Source organism: Pleurotus ostreatus (assembly GCF_014466165.1).
Source record: "Pleurotus ostreatus strain PC9 chromosome Unknown scaffold_1, whole genome shotgun sequence".
In the NCBI taxonomy this organism is placed as follows: Eukaryota; Fungi; Basidiomycota; class Agaricomycetes; order Agaricales; family Pleurotaceae; genus Pleurotus; species Pleurotus ostreatus.
In genome coordinates this window covers 3,589,705-3,610,340 of record NW_023503156.1, presented here as the reverse complement: position 1 = coordinate 3,610,340, position 20,636 = coordinate 3,589,705, and the positions used below count along the sequence as shown (strand labels likewise).

General features: G+C 50.7%; 7 protein-coding genes across 7 annotated transcripts; 3 read left to right on the top strand and 4 right to left on the bottom strand.

Annotated features, from left to right (window-relative positions):
• Positions 1 to 265: 265 nt before the first annotated feature.
• Positions 266 to 2,185, top strand: PC9H_001328 (uncharacterized protein; the record flags this gene model as incomplete). Its single annotated transcript, XM_036770978.1, has 4 exons — positions 266 to 1,262; positions 1,311 to 1,666; positions 1,727 to 1,984; positions 2,045 to 2,185. The coding sequence occupies 4 exons, from the start codon at positions 266 to 268 to the stop codon at positions 2,183 to 2,185; spliced, it is 1,752 nt and encodes a 583-aa protein (XP_036636823.1).
• A 1,588-nt stretch (positions 2,186 to 3,773) lies between these two features.
• Positions 3,774 to 4,864, bottom strand: PC9H_001327 (uncharacterized protein; the record flags this gene model as incomplete). The annotated part of the gene is made up of 7 exons (XM_036770977.1): positions 3,774 to 3,798; positions 3,850 to 4,008; positions 4,067 to 4,191; positions 4,244 to 4,413; positions 4,465 to 4,576; positions 4,631 to 4,642; positions 4,700 to 4,864. The coding sequence occupies 7 exons, from the start codon at positions 4,862 to 4,864 to the stop codon at positions 3,774 to 3,776; spliced, it is 768 nt and encodes a 255-aa protein (XP_036636822.1).
• Positions 4,865 to 5,312: 448 nt separating this feature from the next.
• On the bottom strand, positions 5,313 to 7,146 carry PC9H_001326 (uncharacterized protein; the record flags this gene model as incomplete). The annotated part of the gene is made up of 11 exons (XM_036770976.1): positions 5,313 to 5,582; positions 5,633 to 5,737; positions 5,791 to 6,007; positions 6,058 to 6,118; positions 6,172 to 6,233; positions 6,299 to 6,504; positions 6,560 to 6,657; positions 6,721 to 6,797; positions 6,857 to 6,900; positions 6,963 to 7,033; positions 7,107 to 7,146. 11 exons carry the CDS (start codon positions 7,144 to 7,146, stop codon positions 5,313 to 5,315), a joined length of 1,251 nt encoding a protein of 416 aa, XP_036636821.1.
• Positions 7,147 to 7,349: 203 nt separating this feature from the next.
• PC9H_001325 (uncharacterized protein) lies at positions 7,350 to 8,603 on the bottom strand (the record flags this gene model as incomplete). The annotated part of the gene is made up of 5 exons (XM_036770975.1): positions 7,350 to 7,526; positions 7,580 to 7,798; positions 7,862 to 8,016; positions 8,066 to 8,298; positions 8,353 to 8,603. 5 exons carry the CDS (start codon positions 8,601 to 8,603, stop codon positions 7,350 to 7,352), a joined length of 1,035 nt encoding a protein of 344 aa, XP_036636820.1.
• Positions 8,604 to 9,354: 751 nt separating this feature from the next.
• Positions 9,355 to 10,893, top strand: PC9H_001324 (uncharacterized protein; the record flags this gene model as incomplete). The annotated part of the gene is made up of 5 exons (XM_036770974.1): positions 9,355 to 9,645; positions 9,698 to 9,984; positions 10,043 to 10,250; positions 10,332 to 10,643; positions 10,702 to 10,893. 5 exons carry the CDS (start codon positions 9,355 to 9,357, stop codon positions 10,891 to 10,893), a joined length of 1,290 nt encoding a protein of 429 aa, XP_036636819.1.
• A 2,047-nt stretch (positions 10,894 to 12,940) lies between these two features.
• PC9H_001323 (uncharacterized protein) lies at positions 12,941 to 14,487 on the bottom strand (the record flags this gene model as incomplete). The annotated part of the gene is made up of 6 exons (XM_036770973.1): positions 12,941 to 13,055; positions 13,117 to 13,354; positions 13,408 to 13,852; positions 13,904 to 14,132; positions 14,188 to 14,288; positions 14,344 to 14,487. The coding sequence occupies 6 exons, from the start codon at positions 14,485 to 14,487 to the stop codon at positions 12,941 to 12,943; spliced, it is 1,272 nt and encodes a 423-aa protein (XP_036636818.1).
• A 1,050-nt stretch (positions 14,488 to 15,537) lies between these two features.
• PC9H_001322 (uncharacterized protein) lies at positions 15,538 to 20,600 on the top strand (the record flags this gene model as incomplete). The annotated part of the gene is made up of 35 exons (XM_036770972.1): positions 15,538 to 15,678; positions 15,874 to 15,968; positions 16,022 to 16,054; positions 16,106 to 16,291; positions 16,342 to 16,434; positions 16,484 to 16,737; positions 16,789 to 16,955; positions 17,013 to 17,078; positions 17,144 to 17,215; positions 17,264 to 17,306; positions 17,356 to 17,393; positions 17,446 to 17,492; positions 17,543 to 17,608; positions 17,662 to 17,714; positions 17,768 to 17,847; positions 17,908 to 18,087; positions 18,147 to 18,167; positions 18,214 to 18,292; positions 18,350 to 18,363; positions 18,419 to 18,559; positions 18,614 to 18,779; positions 18,828 to 18,942; positions 18,994 to 19,046; positions 19,099 to 19,214; positions 19,267 to 19,293; positions 19,346 to 19,419; positions 19,473 to 19,481; positions 19,542 to 19,612; positions 19,669 to 19,695; positions 19,744 to 19,759; positions 19,815 to 19,923; positions 19,969 to 20,114; positions 20,165 to 20,226; positions 20,277 to 20,345; positions 20,395 to 20,600. The coding sequence occupies 35 exons, from the start codon at positions 15,538 to 15,540 to the stop codon at positions 20,598 to 20,600; spliced, it is 3,135 nt and encodes a 1,044-aa protein (XP_036636817.1).
• Between the last annotated feature and the right edge of the window lie 36 nt (positions 20,601 to 20,636).

Genomic DNA, 20,636 nt, shown 5'->3' with positions numbered 1-20,636 from the left:
CCTCCTGCCTGACAATTGCAGCCGAGTCCACCTATATCCCAAGCAGCCATTGCGAGCTCAGGCTGACATTTACCGCTTTACCCTATCCCTCCTGCTCGCCGATCGAAACAAAGTTATACACGTGACACACACGCGTCAAGTCGCGTCGAGATCCCGATCGTTTAATATTTAATGCCTAAACATATATAAGGATGGGACACTCGATTAACCCTCTTTCATCCGTTCCACCATCTTGAAAATATCTTACGCTGCTTTATCACCAACCATGCTCTTGATTACTTCTGTCCTTGCCGTCCTCGGCGTCCCACTCGCCTCCCTCGCTCTTTGGTATGCAAACATGCTTGCCATCGTGTTGAACCTAGAACCGCTCTTGTCCGCGCACGGGTTTGATAGGAAAGCTGCTCGCCTTGCTTCCACTCTCGGCCACTTTCTCTACTGCGCTGCTCTGGTCCTCGCCACGACTCTTATTGGTATCCTGGCTCGCCTAGTGCTCTGGATTCTATCGAAAGGTTCCCGCTCTTCCAATACCGATCTTACTATGGCCACATATCAGCGGACGTCTTTGGGGCTCGTGCTGCCCTCAAACTGCTTGGCGGTTGTCCTCTATCGACCACCCTCGTCAGAACTAGTCCTCCGTTCCCGCCCTTTGGATTCCACCTTCCCTACGGTCCTTTACTGGCGGTGCTCTTTGGAAATGACTCTAGTATCTCGTTGCTTAGTGGTCGTCCGCTACTGGTCACCCTTACTGGAACTAGGGTCTTACGAACGCGAAGTGTCCTGCTCGACCCTTGTTCTTTGGCGTGCCTCCCGCCGAACCAGCCTCTGCCCCCGTTTGGGTCCTTATCAGACGACCGCCCTGGAGCTCGTACCATTTCAACACTCCTGGGACGTTGCGCTTTGGCGAGATCCTCCCCCGGCTCCCATCGCGCCCGGCAAGACTATCTACGCGTTCGAGGGTCCTGTATACACCGAATCGGTTGTCACCTTCCCCATCCAACCCGCCATTGAGCCATATTTCTGTAAGGCGTTGGTCCGTCATGGCCCGCTCGACATCTTCTCCTCTGCCTCCGCGAGAATGAGTGCGCCTGAGCGAACGTGTCTCCTTGCACCCTGCCGTGCGAACCAGACGGACAACCCAGCTCCTTTCGATATCTACAAAGGATCTGTGTTGGCACCCTATCACTTGCGCAGGAGTCTCATCCCCGTAGATGACATTGTGCCGTTCTTCAGGAACAAATGGATTTCAGGAGGAGCACAGAGCGGTAAGTCCGTCTAAGTCTCCCTTTACACAAATACTCACGACGTCTAAGATGACGAGCTTTATTCGTTCGAGAGCGAGGAAAGCGAGGAGGAATCACTCCTGACACCGCACTCCTCGCCCCGGGGACCACGTCCAGACACAGGGTTCACCTGCTCCTCCCCCGCCGACAACGGTGCCGGGTGGTCCATAGCAGAAATCTTCGAACCTCTCTCCATGGAGCTCGATTTGGATCTGTCCTTCCCTCCCTTCGACTTCAACCCACCTTGCGATTTCATCAGCCCTCACCATCACGATTCCGAGCCGATATCAGAGTTTGAGGAGGGGCAATATTTCGATGCCCCGAACATTGACAATTCTGTAGACGAACTATGCACCTTGTTTGAGAGCTTCAGTTTGAGGGCATCGGTAAGTTTGCGTCCTCATGCCCATGTCTGTATCTTATGCTGACGGTCGTTATGTTCGAAGCCGCCAATGTCCGCAACGCCAGTTCTGGACACAATGTCTAGGCAAAGGTTGCACACTCCTATCCTCACAATCCCCATACCTGCCCACCCGAAGCCTTCTGCAGACGAAGAGTGCCCACTCATCGCTGTTGATACTAGGCCGACTGTACTTGCTCACCCACCAACCTTGACCAAACCAAAGCTAAAAGAACGTCGCCGTCTCCCCATCTCGATAGAGGATTTGTGCTCAGAATTTGCAAATATGAGCGTCAAAGCAAAGGTGAATTTCTGTTTCTGGTGCTCGCCTTCAGATGGATGCTGATGTGCGATTGGTTTCAAGGCATCAACTAGCCTCGAGCTGCTTGTGGCCGCATTTTCTCAATGGAACTTACATTCGCCAAATCCAACCTCGCCGAACCACGCCACGCCTAACCACTCTACTCCTCCCCAAGCTGGCCTTGGGATATTTTCCCGCATCTAAGCCACCATTTATCATCGCCGAGTACACGTCACGCCCTATGTATTCTCGTCCTCCCCCTTTTACTTCTTCCGCTGGTTGTCGTCCCTCTGGGCCCCGTTGAGCTACGGTGTGCTCGACCTTGATCGCAGTCGGGGTGACAAGGAGCTACGGTTCCTGTGTCTGGCCAGCACCTCCCCGCTGTGTTTCATTGTCGGGTTCCCCTGAGCAAAGCCACGGCCCCTCATGAACCCCTATTGACCTCATCTTCAACCATCGCTACAGTCGACCTGGACAACTATCATCTATTTCTATCTATCGTATCAACTATCAGCACTTCTGCGCCATTGATACTACAGTGCAGCTACCATCTATACCATCTATCTGCAACTACGTCGCCTCAATTGCTTCATCTTATCAACTCCACTCAGTCGCGCGATCATCTACCTACCATTTATTCAACATACTATCACATTGCTCCCTATTCTCTCGACACTATCCAGACGAAACTATATCGAACATATCTACTACCATCTATTCTGCTTCCATCACCAGCGTCTACCCTCTACGACAATTCTACTATCATCTTGAATACCATTTAGCTGATACTCTTGATCTACCACACCTACATGAACCCCCGAACAACCTCGTTTACTACGTGTACTCAGCATAACACCTCCCTCTCTCCTTTCGCCAACCCCTCGGCAGTCTTCTCTTTTGCTCCTTTATGTTCCGGAAATGGGAACTCGTTTCTTGGATGCCTGGGAGGTGGCTGGCCACTACCTCTTCAGTTCTTCCCAGAAACGCAGCTTCCTTGAGTACAGAATACTCTCCTCCCTCCTTGGCGTGACTATGGTTCTTGCTCTCCTCTCTTCCCTCCGGCGTGGCTCTGGTTACAACTCTGCTATCTCCATCATCGGCGTATCTTTCTTTGGCTTGAAATCATCAAATGTATCTCTTCGGCTGAGGCTCGACTCTTCACGGAGCAAAATACCCCTTACTCTTCCCCTCTTCCCCCTAATCCTCTCCCGTCCCTAAGCCATGGAGGATGGAAGACCTGCGGCTGCGACTGGGCACCGTATCCCTCGTCTTTCTAGGACATGCTTCTCCCCCCTCAGGATGCTTCTCTTTCCCGAATCAACATCACTTCGGATCCTCTACGGGATCTTTTGATTATTTGATAAGCCGCGCTACTGGATTCGGCGCGAGGGTTCTGACTTCAAAACCATTGCATGGACTGGATATCTTGGATATAGATTTGTATATTGCATCCCCATTGGACGGCTCGATTTACCTTTCATCTTTATAATTTGACACTGTGTCCTGGTTTCGGCATTGTAATATTTTGGAACTTGTGGTTACGGACGATATGGCTAGATTCGACCTTGTAGACTTCCTATTGGAATGTGATTGTGCTTGGAACCTCATATTGCCTTGGTTTATCTTTCGAAACCTCTCTCTACTTCAGCCTCAACTATCTTGACGACTTGTGGACAGCTTTCAGACCACACATCAACAGCTTGGATCAGGCCGAACATAAGTATAATTTATTGGTAGCCTCTTTACAACTTTGAAGCGTAGAGTACGAGGTGTTACAGAGATACCTATATCTCTAGAAGAATTTCATCTTGGATAATCTAAGAGAAGTGTCAGCCAGGAAATGTTAACTGCAACCATAGGAAACTCACCGAATTCTTGCGTATACGGCGCCCAAGATGACCGCTGGTGCGATAATATAGGCAATCAAACGTTGACCCATTGACGTGTTGCGGGTTGCCCAGCCTGATTGCGCACCGCCTAGATGGGCGGTGAAGAGGAGCAGAGGAAACAGCAGGTATCCGGAAAGGCTGAATGATATATGTCTATTGAGCGAGACTTTCGTGACACCCGTAGCTGTCGACGTACCGGTGATATTTCCATAGCAGCTTCGCCTTCATACCTCCTCCAAAGGCTTTCCCACCGAACCAAACGCTTCCACCACCGAGTAAAACTTGGAATGTTATCCATAGCATGCACGTAATACCTAGAGTCTGTATTTCACGCTTAGTGCTTGTCTGCAGTAAACGGACACACGATACTCACCCCGTGCCACGAAAGGAAGTGATCCCGGCCATTTAGATGCTTATTGTACCACACGGCAAACGTGCCTATTGTGACAGAGGGAAATGCGATGAAGAATATAGCTAGATGATGTCTCGCGAACCCAGCAGCTTTAGTTTTGGGCTGCGATGTTGGCTGCAGCGTCAAAATCCCTAAAGGAAACGGTTCAGCATGCACTGGGTAAATCTCGGAAAGATATGCACCATATGTTATAAGGGCGATAGAAAAGCTTTGTAGTAGTGGGTGTATGGCGAACCACCCATGCTGCTTTGGATCGTTGCTCAATTCGGCGTACCAGGTAACAAGTAGGAAGACCTTGTCAAAGTAACTCAGTTCAGTGTGCTGTATCGGCTCGGATGAGGAGCTTACTGCTGCAGATATCTATCACCGCCAGGTCAACGTAAGGATACGCCGTAGACCATTGAGTTCAAGACTCACCAGCCCAGCAAGTTTGGCCAACCCATCTCCCGGACGGCCCTCAGGCTTCAGCATCTGCTCTTCCTTGCCCATTGTATCGCCCTGCTTGGGTATGTCCTCCTGGCCTGATGGAAGCAAGAGTTCGTAGGCCTCCTGATTGGCGGCGTCGCGAGTAGTCGAAGCCATACGTGGAGGCGGAAAGGGATATATAACGCTCCGGCGCAATCATTAGGCTTATATGGATGCGAGCGAGCCGGATACCATGGCTGAGAAAATTCTCGCAGTCGTTGTGAATGTCATCGAAACTCTGTTCTCCCCTGACCAATAGACAGAGGCCTATATCGATTCAGCGTTTCAAGCAGGCATTGGCTCTGATTTCCCCGAGCGGGCGCGGAACGACTGGATTTACGGACAACGTTGAGGGGAGATCATTATCAGACAAGGTACATGGCAGAGTCGTCAAGAAAAGTGATGGAGATACAATGTAGACATGTGGGATTCATTACTGGAAATTACTTGCAGAACTATACAATATTCACAGAAGCGTCGAAGAGGTTAGATATAATTTCATCAAGAGTGCAAACCCGCAAAGCAAGGATGATCGAGGAGAAACGAAGCGACGAACAGTACAGGCCTAGAGATTGGGCCAGCTGCCTTCCGCTTTCCACTTGTCGATGATGTCTTGGATGACATCGTGGTTGAATTCTGGGTGCCGCAACTTGTACCCGACCACCTCCTTGATTTTGGAATTGTCAAACGCCACGACATGTTTTTGAAGGGCATAACTATCCATATAGGCGGTCAAGGGCGTATTGGGTATTGGGGGATCTGACTTGGTAATCATCTCCGTCCAAGCTCCTACGTGGTGCTCATTGATGTCTTCGACCATCTCTTCGAGTTTCCACTATCAACGACAGTAAGCCACCACGTATCATGTAACAGGAAATCACTCACTTTCGCGGCGGCGTTCTGAAGGAAGTTGAAGAATTCGAATGTCGTCCCAAAGAACGACGTCGTAGTTTCACCGACACTTAGTAGAGTACTCTTCGAATCGTCGGTCTGTGTAGATGACGTGTGAGACTAATCAACATGGTGTAACGGTAAGCACTTGCCAGATTGAACAACGGTGCAACGAGTTTCTCGTCGGAACCCGGCATTCCCTCCACCTCCGAGACCTTGGACTTCTCGTTGTGGAAAGGAATGACCTCTCCCGCAGTCTCGTCCGCCTTTGTTCTGCCTAGAGGAGCAATCCACTCAGCACAAGACCACAGGCCGCCCGCGATGTCCTCAACGTGAACCGTATAGGTAGGATTCTTTCCTGGCGACCACCTAATGACGCCCTAAGTGAATGATTAAGACATGAGAAGATGGCCGCTCACAATGTCCTCATAGGCTTCTTCATGTACCCATACACGGAGCTGACGGTGATCGCAGAAGTCACTGCCAGATAGAATTCGTCGATTGCAACCTTCACATTGCAGCATAGAACTCACCTGAGCCGAAATCAGTGTAGGGCCCATAGCCGAACCCGATCCTCAGAATGACAAGATTGAGACTATGTGCGCCAATCAGGGGTAGGTCCATGACCGAAGTGAGACAACAAGTGAGACAACGACTTACTCGGGGATGGCGGCCAACATCCGCAGCGTCTCATGCCACCAAGTACCAATCGTCGAGAAGGGCTTGCAATTCTCTTTCTCATCATGCGCCCCTTTGTTGTGCGTCTCGTAGAAAGGGAGCTGGAGCCGAACGTAAGCCTTAACCTTGCGCTTCGCAGCCTCGAGGCCAATCAACCTCGCCACGGTGCATGTAGTCTTGATTTGGATCTAAGTCGGTGCCGTTAAAGGCAATCCTTTCTTGCCTGATTGTGGGGACACGCACCACTTCCGTTCGATCATACCGAACTTCCCCCGTCAAATCAAAAACATAATCGTACGGCGCCTGGCCCTCGGGCGGGTCAAACGCTGAAGCCACGGCGGCTACATGGGTCAAGTCAACGTAAGCAAGGAGTTGCTATTAGGAGAAACCGCTCGCCCACATACATGGGACAGTCAAATTGCGTTGCTGGTACTCAACTTCAGGCTTTTCCAGCACCTTGGGAAATTCCGATCCAAGGTACCTGTGGGTGCGAAGACACAATCAAAGGATGAAATTAGAAGCAAGTGTGAAGAAACAAACGTGGTGGGGGGGTGGACCGAGAACTTGTCCACGATGCGCAAGTGCTGTACAGGGTGTCAGTCCAGAGTTTCAGGAGATCGGGGCTGCCAGGAAATTGGGGACTTACAGACACCAAAGCTTCCCCATCGACTGGCACGAGAAACGCAGCAAGAGCCCGCGCATACGTGTTCAAACCGCCTGGATCGATTAAAGATAAACCAGTCAGTCCAGGAGTCGGCCGTTAACCTTTTCCTGGAGAAACTATACGGACCAAAAAGGAGCACGGAGGGCTTGGACGAGGCGTCGGTCATTGTGGAGGTCGTCGTGCGCGTGGATTGGGACCGAGGAAGGAAGAACTGAGCTTCAAGGTGTCGTCGCGGAGGCAACCACTGAGTTCGGCGTTCGTTGCTTAAACTTATAATAGATTACATAATCCTAATACAGGCATCTCATGAAAGTGAAATCCGAGAATTTCAGCAGACAGGCTCTTGTGAAAGTGGGAGATAGCTTCTATTCAAGTTCTGGAAGACACCGTTGCCAGCTTTTCGAGATAACGATACACTGATGAGAAGTCCTTCCGGGCAAGCTCAGGCTCTGCTTCTATGACCCTTTCATAAAGCCTTTCGGCAGCTTCTCCCAAAGGTAGAGGGCTCCCCTGGCTACCAGCAATGCCCGTAGCCAACCCCATATCCTGGCGGTGTTATTCATTACGGGGCCCCATGCATACGTGGAAGTCAATCTTACCTTGAGCATTAACGCCGTCGCGAACCCTCCCTCATAATCACGTTCGCACGGAGCAGATTGGTCAACCAGTGCGCCTGGTACTGGGTTATTCACTGACGAAGCCCAACAGCCACCTGTCGAACTGTTAATGACACCTGCAAGTATGGCCGGGTCGAGTCCTAGACGCTGGCCCAATAACATGCCCTCTGCAACAACGATCTGCTGCACCCCCAAGATAAGCTAAACGGCATGCGTGAGTTACGACGGCGAAGCTAGATGTAAATTCACAAGCGAAGGACAAACATTGTTGCATATTTTGGCGCCAAGGCCCGAACCAGAAGGACCACAATGGATGATACGTTTTCCCATATGTGAGAGCACTGGATGCGATAACTGGAATGCTTCTTCGGTGCCACCAACGAGGAAGGAAAGCGTAGCAGCCTTGGCTCCGGTAACACCTGAAAAGTTATATGGAGACGGAGAACTGTTGATGAATTCACGGCTAACCTCCAGAGACAGGGGCGTCTACGATAGCTGCGCCTGTCTGTACCACATCCTTCGCGACCTCGCGCGCCACAGTAACATCGAGGGTTGTGGAATCTATGCAGAAGGTTTCCCTGGCCGCGGCCTCCGGAAGCTTTTGGATAGCAGGGATAATCCCTGACTCCTTGGCGTATACAGTCTGAACATGAGGTGAAGAGGGAAGCATCGTGACAATCGTTTTAGAGGCAAGCACCGCTCTATACCGCAATCAAACCCGGGCATCCAAGAGTCAAGACTAGAAGAGAACGTACTCTTCCGGGGTCGTTGCTATCCCAATCCTTGCGCGAGGAAACTGGGTCAAGAAGTTGGTGCAGAACTTCTGTGAAGTTTCTTGAACCGCGTCGCAAACGACGAAGTGGGAATCGTTTGCTTCCGCGTAGGTTTTCGAGAAGAGGTTGTACGCCATTTCATAGCCCATTCTCCCAAGCCCAATGAAGCTGATGCTCTTGTTACGGACAAGAAGTCTTTCCATTGCTTGAAGGCTATAAGGTGTCGGTCTCATTGCTGTGATCACGATGATAGGAAAGCGTAAAGCGTAAAGAAACTAGGCTCTGGAGAAGGCTGCCGTCGAACAAGCTCCGGACGCGTGGGACAGTTACGGCTCAAACCATCCCATCAACTGTCGGGAATGTGGCCAGTATCCTGGAAGAGACGGGAACAACACAAGAAAAGGAGACGATGTCAGAAACCTGGCCGACGATTTGAACAACGAGTGTCGTTGTTCATGGGCATGATGGTGTCCGTGTCCGATCGCACTGTTGGCGTCGGAAGGCGTCGTGAGAAGAAGCGCGTGATCCTGTGAGCCTGAGCAATCTGTGCCATACCGCCTCAGTCGGAGGGTTTCTGATCTTACACCCCATGCAGCGGATTCATAGCGCCATTCTCAGGCCGTTCATGTGCCGAGATGGGCGTTATGGATCAGATGCGGGTGGTTTCGGACAGCGAACTTTGTCCGTGTGCACACGCCTGAACCTTGCGCCTGCTTGCCGCAGTGGATGCAGGTGAGAAAGGATCATTCATTAACCACAGGCGTTGGCGTCGGGTCCCACGCTTCGGGAAGGAGTAGAAGCAAGCTTGTTCAGATCGTTTCGCCGCTCGGACGCTTTCCGTATCTCGCCTGCCGTGGTGGATGCCATGTTCGCCCTATCCTTTCGCCTGTGCGCGGCGCGTCGGGAAGTTCGATTGACACCGTATATGAACCAAGGCTTGGCCTGCAGGATGTTGCATTGCTCACTCACCCTCCCCCCTCCACCATGTCTGAACTCGTCATCACCCCCCCTCCAGAGTACAACTACGACGAGGATTTGTCCTCGCCAATGTACTCGATGTGCGCAGGCAGCTCGGAACGAGTTATCCAATTCGAGCCGTTCAAAAGAACGGGATGCCCAGACTGCGACTGGCTATACTTCACAGACCATATGGCCATCAACTTGGGCTCGCGCGTCTGGGGACTACACGCCCCGAGCTATGGCTTGAACGGCAAAGTCGAGGGCGCCGTCAAGTTCTCGGGCGATCGCAGTCACGTCGAGAAAGTTGTCGTTACGGTATGATGTATCGCCGAGACGATGCGGGGAAGTTTACTTACATCTTGATCAGCTCGAAGGACTTCTCAACACTTCGGTGTCTCAGCGCGGCCCTGGGTCTGGGGAATACAAAGTGCCTGTGTTGTCGAGTACAGTACAGATATACTCCTACGCCGACAGCACTGTCGAGTGGACGGACGAACATGTGTTCTCCATCGACCTCCCCTCTGAAGTCATGGTGCAAGGAGTAGTTTCACAGCTCCCGCCGTCCTTCGCAGCCTACTACCAGAACTCCAGCTGTGAAGTCTCCTACCGTCTCCGAATCGATATGGCGCGAAGGGGCCTGAGAAGACACGAATCGTAAGCGTTATCATTGATTGCTGATCTCTCAAGCTCATTTATGTCTTGGCACACTCAGGAAAACAATATCAATTCTCTATCTTCCGAAAACGAGGCCATCGGAAGCCCCCCTTATATCCATCCCAAGACCGTCGAGAAACCTGTCTGACTCGCCTCTCTGCATCTTCGAGCGTGTCAAGACTGTCGCACTAGAACCTATCCTTCCGCTCGACGCGAAGCGCTTGACGAAGTCGCCAATCAGCACCCACTCGCAGAAATCCGTCTTCGTAAGTCCCATTCTATTAATAGCCCAACCCACTCTCAACCTTGCGTACGGTGCACTTACTCACGTCTTGTCATGGCTGCAGTTCTCCCTGCCCTCCCCACAATGCTTCTCCTCCGGAGAACCCATACCGTTCACACTGTCCCTGGTCTTCCCGAGCGACCCGTTCCTCGCCTCTATGTATAGCAAGAACATCCGCATCGTGCTTCTGAAGCGGGTGCAGCTCTGGCGCAAGGGAATTACGGAACCCATCATCAGGGATACCACGCTCGCGAGTGCCCATTTGCGGTACTTCAACGAGTATAGCGAGGGAGTCACGCTTCTGAGAGGAAGTATACGGGCTGGCGCGGAAGGGAAAGAGAGCTCGTGGTGTGTGAAGGAGATTGCTGAGACACAGGTTAGTTCTCTCCATTCAGCTGCCCGGAGAGGCGTCTTAACCGTTCTGTATTACACAGTATATCCTAAGGTTGGTGATCAACCCACCTACCCATTTGTACGGGCATCTGCCTAGCTTCAAGCACGATGAGAAGCTGCAGATTACGACAGATTCGTGGGGGACTCTGGAGCGCGAGCTGGCGTCTACCGGCGGTACGCCTACGCCAGCTCTAGGGCTTGCGAGCTGCCTGCGCCACGTCGACGAGATATGATACATACTCGAGTACATCATGATGATTTCTTTCTGCATTCCCATTCTCATATACCCCACACTCATGCATACACTGTATTATTAGCATTTAAGTATAATATCCCTCACTTATTGCATATAGAAGAGCATTGTCTTTTACTCCATGACTCGTCTGTCTCCCTAGGGGAATACTGAGTTATTAGTCTTGAAGCTCGACGATCAAGCACGGAAGTGATTATTTATATTCAAGTCCTGAGTTCGTGCAATAAAACCGAAGCCAGAGCGCTCGCGATGAGCGTCATATACGCACACAGACAAAAATAGAGATGCCAGATTCCAATTCCCCAAGGGTATCCATGGATGTTCGAAGCTATGCCGTAAATCCGAGACCGAAGGGGAGATGCTGGGAGACGATGGATGAGGCAAATGAAGGGTATTCCGGGTCTGAGTCCGAGCCCGAGCCCGAATCAAAGCTGATATAATACAGTGATCCGCAAAAATCCGATGTAAGCCAGAGGAGATGAAGGGAGGGGTGGATGGTGAAGCATGAGATCTCGAGAAGGTGTGTCTGAATTTACCGAGACCGTGTGATAGAAGAGGGGGATATGGTGCCCGGCCATGGCTCCTCGCGTTATATCCACAGACTGGTTCATGAGAATGTGGATAGTAGTGGCTGAGGAGGAGGGGGAGGGAGGTATATTGAGAATGAGCCTGACGGTGATGACGGTGCACTCTGATGAACTATGTGAAGGTTCGAGCTGAAGAAAGGCGCGTGAATATTGCGTAGTCCGTGTTAAAGATCCATAGTTGTTGCAGATGGTAAAGGTTCGTAGATTTGTCGTTGATGATAGAAGTTGACGACCGAAGCAACGTAGACGGTAGTAGATGCGTCCAATAGAGTTTTGTCGAGGTAGTGTCGCGGGAATAGGGAGCAGTGATAGTATGTAGAATAATAGGCAGTGGATAGCAGGATGACTAGGCAGATGATCGCGAAACTGAGAAGTTGCAGACGGATGGTATTTCCACTGAGTAGGTTGGTAGCAACAGCGCACTGGAGTGTTGGTAGTCGTGATGATAGATAAAAAATAAAGGTATGGATAGATGCAGTATAAGATGAGGCAGTAGAGGGTGCCGTGCTGATAGGGCGTGCGAGGGGCCGTGGCTTCGCTCAGGAGAACGCGACAATGAAACGCAGCGGGGAAGTGCTAGCCAGACACAGGAGCTATAGCACCTTGTCACCCCGACTGCGACCAAGGCCTCGGGCCACTGCCAAGCTGCGAGATACAGAAGTCAGGTCCAAAGAGGGCTGACGGTAAAGGATCAGAGCGAGGGCGGACGCGCGGAGTCCGAAGGGTGAGAAGACGGCCGTTCAAGCAGTCGGAGGCCAGCACGAGCTCCAAAGGCGCCCGCCAATGGTATGGGACCATAGTCAGATCGGTATTTAAAGGACGGATCCCCTTTGACAGGATCCAGAGCAATGCGCGAGACAGGATACCAACAAGAGTCGCGGTGAGAACCAGAGCAGCGGGAGACCATGTGTGGAAATGAGGCAAGCAGCCTTCTACCACATGATAGCGACCATGTTCCCATGCCAGAGAGGGAGGGAGGTGATTCTGGCGCCGACGATGACAAGGACAGGGATAATAAGGAGGAGTATGCTTGGTGATGAACTTGGGTATTTACGGGATGGTTGAATAGAAGGCTAATCGAATATTCGGCCTTATAAGATTTTACTGCGATCGGCCAGCGGGAATGGAAGGGCAAAGCAGTAGATAGAAACTTGCAATGGCTGCTTTGAAACCGGTGACTCCGCTACAATTGGCAGGCAGGAGGATGAGGAATTCCAGGAAGTAAACCATGCCCCTTAATTGGGCAAATTACCACACTCTATGTTTGGCTGTCGGTCCAAAATTCCCGAGGGCGTCGGACTTCAGGGTCGCTAGCGGCTTCCCAAATTTCGCATGTAGTATATAAGTATATTGAAAGAAAATGTAGTGGGATATAACAAGGTCAGTATATCTATGAGAACGAAGTAGGTATATAAAGAACGGGTCGAAGCATTAACCGCCTTACAAATGGGCGCGTGCAGCTACGTTCCTCGACGAGTACGGGATTTCAGCCTCCAGTTCTTCGAGGAGACCCATCACATCGGCCGCGCAGCCAAATGAAAGTGTGAATCCAGACCTATTTATATGATAATCAATCATACAATACGGTCGAAATTCGAATCCTTGCCGGAACTTACCCTCCCTGTCCGTACGAGTGGATGATGTGGCTGATAGACCCGTCTGGCCTTAGCCTTTGTTCCCTCTCGACACGGACGTTGGCCTCGCGGAATGGGCGGAGTCCCTGGACAAACGGGTCCGGGTCCAATTCAGCTTTCTCCAATCCCGGCACGAAGGCGTTGCAACGCTCGCGCATCCGGACAATCTCGGGGCTGTTGATGGTCAGATCGAGAGTGTGTACGTGCGGCTGGACAAGGCCTGTGTAACGTTGGTAAGCTCGCAGCAAGTAGCCAAATCTGATTTATACTTACCTCCCAGAATGAGAGTGCGGTCATTGCGAGGGACAATGAACACAATGTCCTCAGCGTCGGCCCCGTGGGTGTCATCATGAGACACACATAGAGCTTCCGTGACCTTGGGGAACTTCTTTCCATCGTTGATGACGCGGATCAATGCACCACGCAGAGGAAGGACAGTCTTGTCAGCAGCGGTCTCGTACGCGTTAAGTCCGGTGCAGTTGATGATCGCTGTGGCGTTGTACTTGGCGAGAAGCTTGTCTTCTTGGGCAAGCAAATCGCCAGAGATCTTAGCGGTTACCAGTCGAGCACCTTTCTTCGAAACGATGTAGCGGAGCCAGGTCATGTAGTGGTCGGTGTCGATGACAGGTGCGAGGTGGCGGTAGGAGTCAACGACTCCGGCCTTTTGGTTGACTGCATGTTTGGTGACCAGTGTCGGGTCGTGCAAGAAGCCTTGGATCTATTCAATCTTGCGTGAGATGGCGTTGAAATTATCAGCAGACGGTAGTACCTCTTTCTCAGCCTCAATTTCGTTCATTTTCTCCAGCTGTCCGGGCATGTCATTCAACGATTGCTCGAAGAAGAAGTTGGCTGCCCGCATGCGCACACCGTGCTCTTCCACAGGGAGGGTCTTCATGAGCTTGTCCAGCGCGCGGTAGGAAGTCAGACACCATCGCTTGGAGTTGTCCAGCGAGATCAAGTTGGTGTGCTTGCCACACACAGCAGGAGGCCACTCCCAGCTGTGAAGAGCATCGTTACAACGTCGAAAGGGACGGAGGAGTGAGACACTCTTACAGTGCACCAGCAATCTGGGAGGTGATGCGGTCGCTCAATGACGCCCATTTCTCGGAGACGACTGTCACATCGTAGCCAGCGTCAAGCAGAGCCCAAGTAGTCTAGATACAAGAATTGTGAATATCCATGGTTGATGTCACTGTAGATGAAACCTACAGTGAGACCGGTGACGCCGCCACCAACGACCAAGACGCGCTTCACAGGAGGAAACTTGGTCGCGAGGTTGACACCTTCATTCAAGACCAATTCCTCGCCGACGCGAGTAAGGTAGATTTCGGAAGCTGAGGACGTGAAAGACATATTGTCGGTGCGATGGTATTGAGTGGGTAGAACTGCTGAAGAAGGAGAAATATAGAAGTGAAGCTGTTGATGCTGAAGTCTGTCGAACGAGAGTGCCTTTTATACAGAACAGACCCAGACCGAGAACCATGTCGTTGCTTGAAAAATCCATACATGCCATTCAGAAAGAATAATGTCAAGCACCCATAAGGAGCACGGCAGAGGTCATAGCATCAGAAATGAGCGTTGTTGATGCAGCGACGGACACGCGCGACGCTACCCGTGGAACGCAATGTTCTAGCCTCCGTACACCCAGTAGCAACGTTCGAGGAATTGCAAACGTTTCGGAGCTAAGGTCAGACCACGCCATACATATTATCCTCTAATGGTGAAGAAAGGTCAAGCGGTTCACGAGAGTCGCGAGGAAGCCTGGGTGCTGACAGTGTATTATTAACGTGCCGAGTCCAAAACTATAGAAGACGCTCGTAGCATCCCGTAGCGTAAGGGGATCTTGCTCGTCGGCGGATCTATCCATGCACAAGAGTGGCTTGCGCAGCAAGGGGAAACGCGAACATCGAGCATCTACGGAGTATGCAGTGGAGAAGTCGACATCGGCGACGGTACATGTGGACCTGCACTCCTGTATATGGCGTTCGTCCGTGTTCATGGGGTACGGCTATGATATTTTGGTCAATGGGGTAGCCCATGCGTTCCGTGTTCAGATCAGGAAGCGAGCCAAATTAACCGCAGACTGAGCCGAGTTGCTCGGGCTGCCAATGAAGAAGCTTGCTTGGTCCTAGACATTCAGGAGTATTAGATGCGGCCATCACATCGCAGCGCTCACCGTAAAATTTTTCTTCGAATCGGCAGATTTTCGTTGATAATACTTGGAAATTGAATATGATAATATTTGAGTGCCTTTACACCCACCGTGAGAGGCCAAGCGGTCACCTGACCCATCGAAAGAAGTTGTAACCCAGCGATTCCAATTTACGGTGGCGGTACGTCCGACTCTTAAACTTAACCTCAACAACCTTCCGGCTCCTTGGAGCACCGTATTCTCCGTCAGTCATGAAGAAGAGGACCAGCAGTGACATTGGCACTAATGCCCCAGACTACAAAGTCGGCAAACGAAGAAAGGCCAGCTCCAACAAAGGCAAGTCGAAGGCGGCTGTCAGTGAGATTGGTGCATGGCCAGAGCATTTCCAATCAGTAAGAAGGCATGTTCCTTGTGAGAAGTCGTGGTTCTGACCCATTTGGTCGGACTTGAAGTTACTCAAGGTGACCATATCGCGCAATGCTCCTATGATATGCCACTTACCACAAGCACGATGCGCTCGGACAGGTTTTCAAGGTGTTGTCAAATCTGCCTTTTCTAGATATTGCATGTAATGACCCGAATATGAGGCATTGAACACCGTACTCGCGTTCGTTTCTTCCCGGAAACATTTGGCGACGACCTTCCCGGTCGTCCGTACTTCTGTTGAAAACCTCCTTCAACAGTATGAGTAATACCGCGTATATACGCGACATTCTGACATATCGGTATCCACAGGCCCTTGGAATTGGTCAAGGTAGCGGAACTCAAGTAAGTGGGCACTTACGCGTCAATGCTCAGGTGATAGCTGGCCCTACGTAGAGCACTGCTGCCAGACGTCATCAAATTCGCGTATATACCCAAAGTCGAGCATAACATCCATGGTGAATCGAGGCCGGATCCCTTCACGCCATCATCATCAACGGGTCACATCGAAGATGATACCGACCATGTCCTCATCTTAGACTTTGCTGAAAATTCCAAAGGAAGGAAGAGTCAGAACCCGGGGTACCTCCAACCTACCCTTCCATTCATGCTGCCACTGAATGATTCTCAAGATTTTCACTTGCCCCTCCGCCTGCATTGACACCCACGGCCGCGAAGAAGCTTGTGGAGAAACGGAACACTCTTTTGGTACAAGCAATCAACGAGTGTGTACGCTGAACTGGAGTTAGCCGCTTGTTCATATCGCGTACATAGGTTGATTGCGGCAACGCCTTCTGGCGAAGATCCAGTGGCATTACTACAATCTGCTGGCCGGGACCATATTCCGATTAACCCCTCCGCGTCTCACGCAACATTCTCCGAATTTTCCGAAGCTGTTTCATCTCAAGTTCCGGATCCAAGTCATCGGCCATCCATCAGCTCTATCCTCTCAGAATTAGAATCTCAGTCTTGGTATAGGAATCAAATTGTGGAAAGAAGAGAATTTGATGTCCGGGATGGGAAAGCAGGTGTGCAGAATGGTTATATATACCATGCTGTCGTCTATAATATCGCATTAGGTGATCTAGATGAGCCGCTGTCGCCAAACATCAAGCAAGCTCTAGCGACGGCAAGGAACATCTCTTCCTTGTACACCCACCAGGCCACCGCCATCAACGCCCTTGCAAAAGGAGAGAATGTGATCGTGTCCACCAGCACTGCGTCCGGTAAAAGTGTCATCTATCAAGTATTTTCGTCTCTTACCTCCGCGGGTGTCATGGATTCGAACACAAGTTCTGTGCAGGTACCCGTACTACGCTTCCTTGAGGAAGACGCAAGTGCTACCGCCATTTTCGTTTACCCTACGAAGGTATGTGGGACCAATAGAGGCCATCAGTTGACCAACCGAGGCTCACAATGGCGACACGCTGCTAGGCTTTAGCTCAGGACCAGAAGACTGCTATGGAACGACTATTGGTCTCATGCCCTGGGCTCGAACACATCCAGGTACTCCTTTAACCTTGCACCATGCGGTGCGATTCTCATCGCGCCCAGGTAGCTACATATGATGGTGATACATTGTCAGAGTACCGCACAGGTAACCACCGCTGCTCCCTACTTCATACCGCCCAACTTAGGTAAACTAGGGATACGTGAAGCGGCATCCATCATATTTACTAATTTCGTAAGTGAGTATTTATGTTGATTCCAATTATATGAAAAAGTATGCCCTTCAGGACATGATACACGCAGCGATTCTTCCTCACGAGGAGCTTTGGCGAAGGTAATTGTATCCGTTCTTTGATACAACTCACGCTCACCGAGTGATCCCAGCTTCATGACACGCCTCAAGTTGTTTGCTGTAGATGAACTTCACTATTACTCGAACCTATTTGGGAGGTATGCGTTATTTTTAGACTCGCTGATTATCCGTGTCTCACTTCGAGTTCGAGTCACGTTGCCCAAATAATGAGGCGATTTCGAAGAGTGTGTGCCGCCGTTGGTAGTAAGTCAAAATGACACCCAATCTCGGAGACCCTGTCTGATGATTCCGAACAGACAGCAACGTGAGGTTTGTGTCCTGTAGCGCAACCATCAGTAACCCCAGCATGCACATGAAGAATATTTTCGGCGTTGATGTGAGTCGTGCGGACCAAGGTGAATTGAATAGCTCACTCTGTGGCTCACCTTATAAATAGGATGCTGTATCCGTCACCGAAGACGGAGCTCCTTCTGGACACAAGGACTTCATCATATGGAACCCTCCGCTCAATGACGAAGCGGAGCCTGCTCTGGGCCGTAGGAGCTCGCTTAGCGAAGCTACTGGTTTAATGAGATACCTGATGAAACGGGGGATACGGTGCATTTTGTTTTGCAAGGTTCGACTCAATCTTCACCGATAAAGATATATCATCGTTTGACGCGCTGCCTGAGATAGATCAGGAAAGCTTGTGAATTAGTGCGTAGGTCAATCTTCAAAGCGGGCTTCACTCATGCTCTCCTAGGCAATGAAGACACTTCGCGCTGACTTAAGTGCGGAGGGACGCCATGATATCCTTCAGAAGACTGTCGCCTATAGGGGAGGTGAGCAAGAACCTCGTCCGCTACCCCAGTTTACACATGAATTGACAATGGACATAGGTTATTCGCCCGAGGTGAGACTTTATGACCGTGTATACTAACCTACAGTTTGACACCGGCCAAAATTAGGATCGGAGACGTATCGAGACTGACGCATTCTCCGGAAATCTCCTGGGGATTGTTGCTACCAATGCTCTGGAGCTCGGCGTGGATATTGGTGTACTCGATGCGGTCATAATGCTGGGGTTTCCTGTGACCATAGCGAGCTTTGTCAGTATTGTCATTGTCCCTCTCGAACCGGTTTGAAACCACTCCGCTTTCTAGCGCCAGCAAGCTGGAAGGGCTGGTCGAAGGGCACAAGACGCATTAGCAGTTCTTGTTCCAGACATGTTTCCTGTCGACCAACACTACCTCCATCACCCAGAGGACCTGTGGGACGGCCCTATCAACGATATATTTGTCGATCTCCAGAGTGAAGTTATTCTCGAGGGTGGGCCCCAGATACATGCTCTTCAGGCCTCCACTGATGCAAGTATAGCCCACCTACAATGCGCCGCGCATGAAATGCCTGTTTCCACTGAAGATGAAGTCTATTTTGGATCTTCCCTCAAGCACATATGTGAAACCCGTCTGACAAAGGACGCGGACGGATGGTAAATACTCTCCTGCAATCATATGGATCGGACGCTGTATCAGGCTCGCAGGTATCACCCACACACTAAGTTCCTCCCATCCCCCTCCCGCCATATATCTATTCGTGAGTTCCATTGATTGGTTATCGGGGTATGTCAACGCTAAGCTTGTATTAGGTGGTGTGCAAGAAGAGAAGTATGCCGTGGTCGACGTAACGAAAGATACATACCCGGTCATTATTGAAGAGACTGAAGTATCTAGAGCTCTCTTCGAAATATACGAAGGAGGTGTTGTAAGTGGCATGCCCTCCGCCCTTTGTCGGTATGCTGAAGCAAATCTACTAGTTCATACATCAAGGACTGACGTTCATCGTAAGCTTTGAGTCTGAGGCGACTACAACCTTTGACGCCGGATTGCACACAGGTCCGGGAAGTCAGCCACGATACAAAAATGGCCAAAGTCATTAGGGCAGACGTCAGCTGGACTACTGAGCCTCGGTTCGTCGTTATCATGCAGACCCTTTAAAAACCTAACTCAGCCATTCACGCAGAGACTTTACGTACGCACGTCTCGTCAAACGGTCATATCATTGCTGAGGATTGAGGTTGTTATAACACAGAGACATTAATGCTGCTCAGACCTATCGCTTAAAGGCACTTAAAGATTCGCCACAGAGATCCTTTTTCGGCAGTAAGCGACATCAATGTCAACAGCGTGCGAGGTCGACTGATTGCATGCAATGATAGAAGTGCATATCTACACCAAAGTGTTCGGTACGCTCCTTTTGTTGCGATGTCGATTCTACATGACACGTTTTCCAGGCTTTTTCAAAGTTAGGTCGGTCCTTCTACAGCTATTATTTACATGATGCCTGGGCACCAACTTTGTTCAGGCATAAGCAAATCTTGGACTCGGTAGATGTAGAAACGCCACCTTGGGAACGCGACTCCACCGGAATGTGGCTCGATGTCCCCAAATCAGCATTGATGATCATGGAAGAGGTAACCTTCTGCACGCCTTTCTTAGCTATTGCTCACGTTGTGCAGGCGGATATCAACGCGGCCGAAGCCATACACTCTGCCCAGCATGCCTTCCTCAATCAGTTTGCAATGGCGGCTGATCTCAGAACGGAATGCAAGGCTGCAGAGAAAGAGTACAAGAAAGCCGAATCATCTAGGAAGAGACCTGCACGGTATGGTGTTCTTGTGATTGTGTTAACTCCCCCGTTATCATCTCTCCTAGTCTCATTTTCTATGACACTCCTGGTAGAGGTGGTGGCGTTGCCGCGAAAGCATTCGACCAATGTGAAAGCTCCTCACTAGCGTACCCCTACCTTCACTAACAGACTTTGTAGCCTACGCAATTCTTCATAAGGCCATGAGCACCGTAGAGGGTTGCAGCTGTTTCGAGGGATGCACAAACTGTAAGCAAGCATTGGCGTGTCGTCCTTTCGGAAGCTCATAACCTTCTAGGCATTTTAAGCCCTGCGTGCAAGGAAAATAATGCGGTATACTCCAAGCTTGGGGCACTTATCGTGCTCAAAGGTATCCTGGCTTTGAACATCGACGTGAAAGAGATCTCCCAGGAAACTAGGCCCATGCGAGGCTTGCCTACAATAGTTGAGGCCGGTCCTGTGCCCGTCGTAAGTGGCGTTGAGGTGGAGCCGGCCAAGTCATAAAGATGGAGGTCCTATCCAAGTAACAATATATCTACA